Source organism: Oratosquilla oratoria, chromosome 2 (assembly GCF_046742065.1).
Source record: "Oratosquilla oratoria isolate Oo_2021 chromosome 2, ASM4674206v1, whole genome shotgun sequence".
NCBI classification, from domain to species: Eukaryota; Metazoa; Arthropoda; class Malacostraca; order Stomatopoda; family Squillidae; genus Oratosquilla; species Oratosquilla oratoria.
The window spans coordinates 61,347,303-61,357,302 of NC_134778.1; the positions used below are offsets into that span (position 1 = coordinate 61,347,303).

The following is a 10,000-nucleotide window of genomic DNA, read 5'->3' on the forward strand; positions in this document are numbered from 1 at the left end:
CGGGAACACCTGCGGGACACGTTGCTCGAAGTGAATGTGCAGTCGACCATCAACCATCGTCATCATTCGTACATTGTACCTCGATAAGAACGGGGTTAGCTTTCGTCTCGTCTTTCATCAACGTCCTTCCCTTCTACCTCCCTGTCACCGGTAACGTGCTAAACTAAGGATGACGTCAAGCCAGCTTAAAGAAAAATGGTATCTAAACAAACAAGTGTGGTAAACGAAATAGAATCAGCAGCCGTGATATCTTCTACACGTTTCAAAAATCGACAGAAAATAGATCAAAATAATGACAAAATGACAGCACAGATTATCTCTGATTAATGATAATGTGCTCTATATATGAAATTCGTAGTATCTGAATACGAGCAAGCTAGATTCGGTAACTGAAACTGATGTTTAATTACCAGTGACAGAAATCAGGTGTGGACAGTGTTCGTGAAGAGTGACGATAATTAATGTAATAACAAGTGATAATTCCAGTTGGTTGTGTTTGTGTGATGTAATGAGAAGGGTGAGTATGGCTGGGAGTTTTTTTTTTTTTTTTTTTTTTTTTTTTTTTTTTTTTTTTTTTTTTGTTTTTTTTTTTTTTTTTGCAAATAGCCGTTCACCTATCATATTCATATACTATTATCCATTTTTTTTTTACTGGTGTTCTATTGGAGTGATTTTAATGCATTCTGTCATTATTCTCAATGGTTTATTCTGTTGAGTTTGTAAAGTGTCTATGTTCATTTCACTTATTGTTTTGAACCGAGCTGTGGGAGCGTAGTCGAGTGTGTTTCCTAAGAACTGTTTGTCAAGTGTGGTTAGAATTTCTGTGATCCCATATTTACAATTGGTTTTTGTATGTTTTTTGTATGTCAGATATATGACGAGTGGGCTGAAGGTCATGTAAGCATAAAAAACGAGGCCTAGATTTTTTTGGGGGTATGTTCTTTTTTATTATTATTATTATTCTTATGGTTCACATTTCCATTTAATTTCCCGACCTTGCTTATCTAGTGAAAGTTCGTGTGTGTGTGTGGGGGGGGGGGTCAGGGTAAACAGCTGTGTGCTCGCCTTACGCCTTTGTGTACTGGTTATATCTGTCCTTTAAAAGAGGCTATTGGCGTTGCTGTCACTACGTATTTCGGAAGAGAGTTCCGGTGTTGCATGGTGCGAAGAGTGAATCAATTTCCTTTTGGTCAATTTCATTTGTACGTTTTCCCATTTTTTCTTCTTGTGGTTCGTTAGTTTTGTGTTGTCTTTGCTTAATTTGTTGTAGCATTTAGTTTTTATTGCCCCATTATATTGTATTGCTCAATTATGAGGGTTGTATCTATTTTGTGTAACTTTTTAGAATGTATCTTTTGCTGTGTTTACGAATGGTTAGTGCTGCCCCATCCACTGCTCTGTCTATGGATGATTTTTTTTTTTCTGTATCAAAGGTCTCTACATTTTTGTCTATTTCCTCATTTGTAGGCTCGAATCCCGCACTTCTCTCCGATTTTCAACAATGACTGTTGCTTGCCCCGACAGTCCCCAAAGCGCATAGGGCAAAGGTGACGGCTTCGGCCGCAGCCCCGCGCCTCCTGACCTAGGTTCCTCACCTCCTTCTCTGGTGAACTTTATTGTGGAGTGCTCTGAGGGAAGCCCGTGTATGGCTCTCATATGATTATCTATACTTGCTTGTTGGTTATGTTGAGGAAGTAGTGGGGTGGTTGATGAAAATCAGGTTTAGCTTGGGGAGTTGTTCTTGTATTTTGTGTCATCATTGATCTGTTATCTATATGTTTAGTCCAAGTGGGTGATGTGCCTTCAGATCTTTTGCCAGTTTGTGACTTGCTAGCGAGCTGAAAGATCTTCGTCGTGGTGGGAGATTAATATGACATGTGGTATGAAAGTGTTTGTGATGTATTTTTTTTTGTGTATTTAGATTGAGGCTATTTCTATTGAGGTGTCTATTAGTGTTTTATCTGTTTACTGACGTGTATTAGTGATGTAAATCCACATTTGCGGTGTGTATTGTCTTCTCTCATAGCTGCGTACTCGGTGAATACGAAAAGTGTGGACTGTGGTATCAAATTTGTTTCCCGAATAATAGTTAGGCGAGTGATAATGATAAGTAATGAGTGGTTTAAGGCACCGTCTCGGTGGCCTCTTGGCCTCAGAGCAGTAGGTTCTAGTACTAAGCGCGACGGCCATAAAAATTATCTAATTGGTGTCGCTGACCACTAGCGAATCTCTCACGCAATAATAATAATATTACAGTCAGCAACAATAATAATAATAATCAAGATGATAATAATAGTAATGATAATAATAATTTTTGTTAAATTGGATAGCCGGTGACGTTCTGTGTAGCTGATCGCTCAAAATTGCAGATTTTTTTTTTCATTGTCTAATGTGGAACAGAAGTTTCCAATATTCATTTGTGTACCAGTATATACAGATATCGAGGTCTCTTACCTCTTCTTCAGCTGGGTGGCAATAGTAAGATTCTAATAATCTCAGCTTATATGTTCATAAGTTCTGAGACCTCACCGAGTGTGGCTTGTGATCTGTCTGGTAAATGATGGAAGTATTATTTCTCAAATCTGCTACTTGTGGTTTTTTGTCTTGTTGTGCTATGTAGTGAGCAAAAATTCCATCGTTGTAACGGTGGTGATAGTCTTTTTTCTAGAGAAGTTCTGGTGACTGCAATGTAAGTATTTTGAAGGGATGCACAATTCTCTGTCTGACATGTTTGTTTATACACTACGTTGTTTTCACTACGAGTATGTTCTCTAGTGTTATCTGTGTTGTTGCTCATAATGAGTGACGCGGTTTTATTTGGTTTGTATAAGCAGACTAAGCTTACGCTAATATAGTGTGCTGGGGTAACTCCGTTATCAACTATTCTTCGAATAGCCTTTTCATCCTCTTTTACAAGGTGTTCTACAATGAACATAGCGAAATGTTAATTGTTTAGCTGAATCTTTATTATTCCAGTGTATGAATGAAGCCCACGTTCCTCAACGATAACGTGCCTTTCGTGTAGAGGTGATATACCTTTGGCCGGGAAGGGTAATTTCCTAGTAACTATATATTTGACCTTTCCTTATTTACTCTTTTTCAGTTGAAACCCAAGTTCTCCATCATGAAGGGGATGAAACAGAGTTTTGTTATCTTTGCTGCCGCTTGTGCCATCTTGTGCTTCCTCACATCAACTCAGTACTCAGCTCTTACATGGAGACCGCAGTCAGTGGACCAAAGAAGAACAGATGCAGAGAGAAGCCAGGTGAGTTACGATAATGTAACCATTACTGTATTTACATTGAGCACGTGTAGACAAACCCACGCTGGGCCCATCCCCTACATAGACAGAGAGAGGGAGAGACAGATAGAGAGAGAGACAGAGAGAGAGGTGAAGGACAATTGCCACAACACAATAAACAACTCTATGAGCGTTCCCCACCTCTGCTCATCGTGGTGAGTTTGACTGACGGGGAACCCACAGCCTAACAGAACCTCCTCAGAAAAAGAATGTCTAGACGAGGGCTCTTGGGTTTTCTGGACCCATCAATCGTGAGGACAAGGGTATTTCCCCCACGAAGAATCATAGTCAGCTGAATTGGGTCATGCCTCGACTTCATGTTGACCTAAACCAAAGTTCACATGTTTCCTGCATGTCCGATTTCAAAGAATTTATTGGAAAAGAAAAACATAATCCAGGAAGAGATTGTAAGGCACTCTGCATGTCTGATCTCAAAGTATTTGATCGATGATTTTGTTTTTTCTTCCAGGGAGAGAACCTGTTCGACGGGGTGGATGTACCCTTCCTGATGAACAATGTCATCAACTGTTCACGGCCGTTTATGATGATGAATCCGCATGGCGCGCTTGGCAACATGATGGCAGAGGCCTCCCATATGATCGCTTTCAAGTTGAAGTATAAAGTGCAGGTAATAGGGTCTTCTTGAAGTGCAGGAAACACGGTTTTCTTAAAAATCAACGGAAGTAGGGACGACCGAACATACACACACACACACACACACACACACACACACACACACACACACACACACACACACACACACACACACACACACACACACACACACACACACACACACACACACACACACACACACACACACACACACACACACACACACACACACACACACAATTATACATACAAAAATTGACTTGAGAACTTTATTATATCAAGCTTTATAAATGTATACATACATACATACATACATACATGCATGCATGCATACATACATACATACATACATACATACATACATACATACATACATACATACATACATACATACATACATACATACATACATACATACATACATACATACATATATACCAAAGTCTTTTCCTCCCTTACAAGGGAGGTAGCCGAAAAGAAAAAGGCATAAAAACCATCCCCCTCCCCCCCATTCCATCCCTAATACACTCCACTACCCCTCACTTTCTACCCTCCCTCTTATCTCGGCACCTCCTGGATGACGGGTCATCCCTGCATTTTTTCCACTGCCCTGGGTCAGAGGAAATGTCGCAAGACACAGCACATCCGCAAGGCCGCTTCATTAAATCGGCGACCCCCCCTCTCCGTCCCCCGCATGCGTCAGTTTTTTTCTCACACATACTACCTCACCCCCATCCCCCCACCCATTCCACATCATGCATCACAACATCATCTATATACAACCATTCTCCATTCACCCCTGTCTTCTGTCCTCTCCCGTCCTTCCTCAACAGACATTCCCCTCTTCCCCAAAGCCCCCTTCACCCCATCTATCTGTCTCATCCCAGGTCGCCCCCTCATGTTCACTCCCTCCACATCTGCCTTCAATACCTCTTTTACTAGTCTTTCTTCACTCATTCTTTCCATGTGCCAAAACCATCCCAATACACTTTCATCCTCTTACCACCCCTGTTCTCCTCCTCACCTCCTCATTTCTCACTCTATTAGCGTAGTAACCCTCATTATACTTCTCTGACACCTCATCTCAAACACACTCAAACTCCTTCTCTCTTCCTCTCTTATGTTCCATGTTTCTGTCCCATACAGTGCTGTTGGCACAATCACTCCTTCATACAATCTCCTATTAGCTTCCATTCCCAAATGTCTATTTCTCATTACAATTTTTAATCCACTAAGGCATTTACTCGCTTCTCTCAATCTATATTCTATCTCCACCTCCACTCCACCCTTTCCTGCCACATTCGCACCCAAGTGTCTAAAACTATCCAATGCCTCCAGTCGCTCTCCCTTAATGCTCACTTTCAGTCTGCTGCCACTTTCACCCCTTGTACATCTCATCACCTTGCTTTTACCCACATTTATCTTCAGCTTTCTTCTTTCACACACTCTCCCAAACTCTGTCACTAACTTCCTCAATCCCTCCTCTGATACTGCTACAAGCGCAGTGTCGTCCGCAAACAACAGCTGGCTCACCTCCCACTTTTCTCCATTTTCTTTAAACATCTCCAACCCCTGACCCACCACCCATGCATTTACTTCTCGCACCACCCCATCCGTGTATAAGTTGAACAGCCAGGGTGACATAACACATCCCTGACGAAGTCCCACCTTTACCTCGAACCACTCACTCTATCCATTTCTAATCCTAACACATGCTCTAATACTCTCGTAAAAACTCTTGACAGCTCCTAGAAGCTTTCCTCCTATCCTGTATATCTGCAAAACCTCCCACAGTGCCTTCCTGTCTACCCTGTCGTAAGCCTTTTCCAGATCCATAAAACCCAAAAAACATCCTTACCTTTTCCCATAGCTTCCTCACATATCTGTCTTACCACAAAAATCTGATCTACGCAACCTCTACCTGTCCTAAATCCACACTGTTCCTCGCCAATCACTCCCTCTGTTACTCTCCTAATCCTCTCAATCAAGATCCTCCTATAAGCCTTCCCAAATACACTTAACAAGCTGATCCCTCTGAAACTACTACACTCACACTCGTCCCCTTTTCCCTTGTAAAGTGGAACTATACAGGCACTTCTCCAGTCCTCCGGAACTCTACCCTCTCTCAAGCAAACATTAAACAGCCTCACCAGCCAGTCCACCATCACTGTATCTCCTTTTTTTAGACATTCTGCATGGCATCCATCCAGACGAGGTGCCTTACCTGCTCTCATCATCGTAACAACTGCCTTCTCTTGATCCTTTCTTATTTCTCCTCCATTTTCCTCACTCATCAGGGTCATTTTCTTAGCACTTTTCACTGCAGCTATCTTTCCCTTCCTATCCTCCTTCACATTTAGCAATTTCCTAAAATACTCTGCTCATCTTCCCCTTACTGCCTTCTCTTCCATTATCATCTTTCCATCTGCACCTTGTAGTGTCACCAACGTTGGTTCCACTACTAGTCGCCCTTGTTGGAAGCGGCCAGCCTGAAACGAGTGGTAGGGACAAGGTATGGGAGGTTTTTCCCAAAGGGGAGTCAGAATACTCCATTGAGTTTGCCATGGTATGATTACCCTGGGCACATTTGGAATGAGCACTTCCGTACTCTGTACCGACTGCTGGTGGTGTTCTCGTCGGAGTGTATCTGTCAGAACATAGTTCGCCGCGAAGTATTTACCCTTACGTACCTTTGAGATGAACACTTCCGTGCTCAGTGCTAACGGCTGGTACTATTCCTTAAAGAACAGCTATCTTCCAGAACAATATCTAGGATATTTAAAGTCAATCCCATGACTGATCTCTGTTTATCAAAAATGTCGATGATACTATCTACAACAATGGTGGCGAAATTCTTGATTCTTTGTTTTCAGTATACAATGATTTAAAATATTTTTACAGTACATATATATCCTTGTTACAGAATATAGAGGAATATTTTTATTTTATTTTACTTACAAAATGAATAAAGTTGCTGGAGTGAATATATATATTTATATGAATTAATCAAATGAATAGCTAGGATATTTAAAGGCAATCCCATGACTAATATCTGTTTATTGAAAATGTCGATGATACTATATACAACAGTGGTAGCGAAATTCCTGAATCTTTGTTTTCTGTATACAATAATTTAACATCTTTTTACAATACAAATATATATATCCTTGTTACAGAATATAGAGGAACATTTTTTATTTTACTTAAAAAATAGATAAAGTTGCTAGAGTGAATATATATATATCTATATGAATATGAATTAATCAAATGCGTGTCATCCTAAGGGGTGACCATAGTTTTGTCCTGTGCTTGGCGGTCAGGAGTCTTCAAGGGGAAACTCCACGTGTTGGCTACAGAACAGTACCACCTTTTACCTTTTTTTTCCTCTACTTGATTCGCCTCCTCTTCCTCTCTTAATTTCTTTCTAAAACATCTTTTTATTACTTTCAAAATTTTCTTTCATACTCTTACCCCATTTCGCATGTGCTCTCCTCTTTGCTTCCTTTACCTTGTGCTTTACTTCTCTCTCTCTCTCTTTTTTTTTTTTTAACAGACATGATGATGCGGTAAGGTGAATATAAGAATATTTACAAAAACTAGATTAGACAGGCGCTCAAGCGTGGTATGTTGGTTTGCAGTCGAAGGGTCGGATGAGCACGAGGATAGAAGGATAGGTGAGAGTGAGAAAAGGGTGATTAGTTCAGAGAACACTTATGACGAAACTGAACGGGGAGCGAGGAGAGGACGATCAGTCCAGAGAGTATCCTTTGCAAACTGACCGAGGAGTGAGGACATGAAGATCACTCCAGAGTGTAGCCCTGGTAAACTGGCCGAGGAGTGAGGAGAGAGTGCCCAGTCCAGGGATCCTTGTGAATCGGCCGAGGAGTGAGGATAAGACACCCAGTCCAGAATATAACCCTTCTGGACTGGTTGAAGAATGAGGAGAAGACGACCAGTCCAGAGTGTAGCCCTTATGAATTGGCTGAACAGTGAGGAAAGGGTACCCAGTCCAGAGAGTAGCCCTTGTGAAGTGGCCGTGGAGTGAAGAGAAAATGACCAGTCTAAAGGGTGACCCTGGTAAACTGAACTCGGATTTCATTGGCTGGCATGGTGACGTAACGCACGTGTGGGAAGGCGATTGGTTGGTACAGCGTCACGGAATTGAGTCGTCGGCGCTACGCTCCTAGACCAAGGCGTGGCACTGTACCACACTTCACATATAGTTCTAGATTTCAATGGGAATTTTTCATGATATCATAGTATCTTGGGTGTGATAACTGATGGTGACCCGTTCATTCTCTCTTTTTCCAGGTTGGAGTGAGGAAGGACATGTATAACTACTTGATGCCGATCTTCCCAAACTTCCCACTACCGGCTCTCCCTGAGGAGTGCATGAATAGGGTGAGGGTCCATAAAAACTACTTAGTGTCGTGCTTTTAAACCTTTCACCAGTCATGGTGAAAGTTTTCTGCCATTACAAATTAAGATGTGGCCTGTGTACTTAGTTAAGAACTGGGTTGCTGGTTTACCTATAAAATCTATTGATCATTTTCATAGGTGTAGCTAATGAAGCTAGTAAGCTTCTAATGGTAGAAAATGTTCGTCAGGGTTGGAGAGCGGTCTCAAAAGTACAACCCTTATCCTCTCACACGGCATCCACTGTTATATATGCTTAGGTTCAACAGAAGACTTTGGTCGTCTGGAGTTCCTAGGCCCTTTAGGTGCCACAAGAAAAAATACAAACCAAAAATGTACTGATAATGGGTACTTGACGATATAACCAGTGCTGAAACAGTCTCTAGGAGGCTAAAGAACAGCACTATATAGAGATAGGATACATAGGGAATAGGCGTAGGATCATTGGCCTAAACGTAGGAGGGATGTGGAGAACATTTTCCGATTGTATATCTTTGAGTTTATATTGGAAGTATTGTCTACTGGATTTGTTATATATCAGACATCTACTCTTTATCATATATATGGGATATGATGATCTCTATATCAAATATGTGTCGTAAGGAAGTGTGTTTGTTTGGACAAAAATATATACATATGTGTACATGAATATTGTACAGTACAGCTTCTCTCTTCAATCGACTGACTTTGAACACTCCGTATTCTAATCCTAGTAACTTCTTTCCTTTGTTCTACATGCAAACAGACTGATATCCGGGGTATGAATATCTATAACGCCGAGATTTATGTGGCCCTGAATGGTCTAGATAAAAGAATAAGTATTGGTTCGTACCCCTGTCACCCTGCCTATTTTATACAATATAGGTTGGTAGTATTGTTGTCTTTTACTTTGAAATTAACATGTTTATCATATGTTTTTCTCACCAACTATCAATACGCTCTACTTATTGTAATTATCTCCTTGTTTTACTTCGAAGGAACCTCTTGAGATTTTTCTTCCGATTCCAACCCCTGGTCCAACAATCAGCAGAGAGATACAGAGATCTACTTTTGGAGAAGTGGAGGAAGCAGATGGAGGAAGCGTCCCTTGCAGACAAGACCATTCAGAGTCCTGGTGCAGAACGGCCTGTGGTCATTGGAGTTCACATCAGAAGGACGAGTTATATTCATCACATGAAGAAGTTGCATGCTTCCAAAGTGATGGAACCCATATTTTTCCATGACGCCTTTGCTTTTGCTAGAAGAAGGTGAGCAGGGTCTCCATCCTGTTTGATTAGTTGCCCCTTTTTTTGGGAAAGTTTTTAAAACTTTTTTTTCTGTTATTAAACGTGGTTTCATTCTTCCTCTGCTCAGGTATGGCAAAGTGGCCTTCATCGTGGTGTCGGACGACCTGCCTTGGTGCCGCGAGAACGTGGTCTGGCGTCATCCGGACGCAGTGGCCCTCGATGAACCCATATCGAGGGACGAAGACCTCGCCCTTATGGCTCTGTCTGACCACTTGATATATGGCCTTGGTACTTTTGGTTTCTTTGGAGGACTACTGGCAAAGGGGGACATCATCTATGCTACCAACGTATCCTACGACTTAACACGACCCTATCAAGTTGAATCTTGGGTGGGCGAGGCTCGCCACGAAAACCTGATTCCTTTTCACTATCGGAAACCATA

General features: G+C 41.5%; 1 protein-coding gene across 1 annotated transcript in view; it reads left to right on the forward strand.

Annotated features, from left to right (window-relative positions):
* The first annotated feature begins 3,118 nt into the window (after positions 1-3,118).
* Positions 3,119-10,000, forward strand: part of LOC143039426 (galactoside alpha-(1,2)-fucosyltransferase 2-like) — a 7,168-nt gene continuing 286 nt past the window's right edge. Inside the window, exons 1-6 of the mRNA XM_076209459.1 lie at positions 3,119-3,265; positions 3,771-3,929; positions 8,228-8,317; positions 9,078-9,196; positions 9,310-9,579; positions 9,686-10,000. The exon at positions 9,686-10,000 is cut by the window's right edge and continues 286 nt beyond it. Coding sequence (XP_076065574.1) covers positions 3,125-3,265; positions 3,771-3,929; positions 8,228-8,317; positions 9,078-9,196; positions 9,310-9,579; positions 9,686-10,000 — 1,094 coding nt within the window. The 5' untranslated portion in view covers positions 3,119-3,124. The remainder of the gene's footprint in view (positions 3,266-3,770; positions 3,930-8,227; positions 8,318-9,077; positions 9,197-9,309; positions 9,580-9,685) is intronic.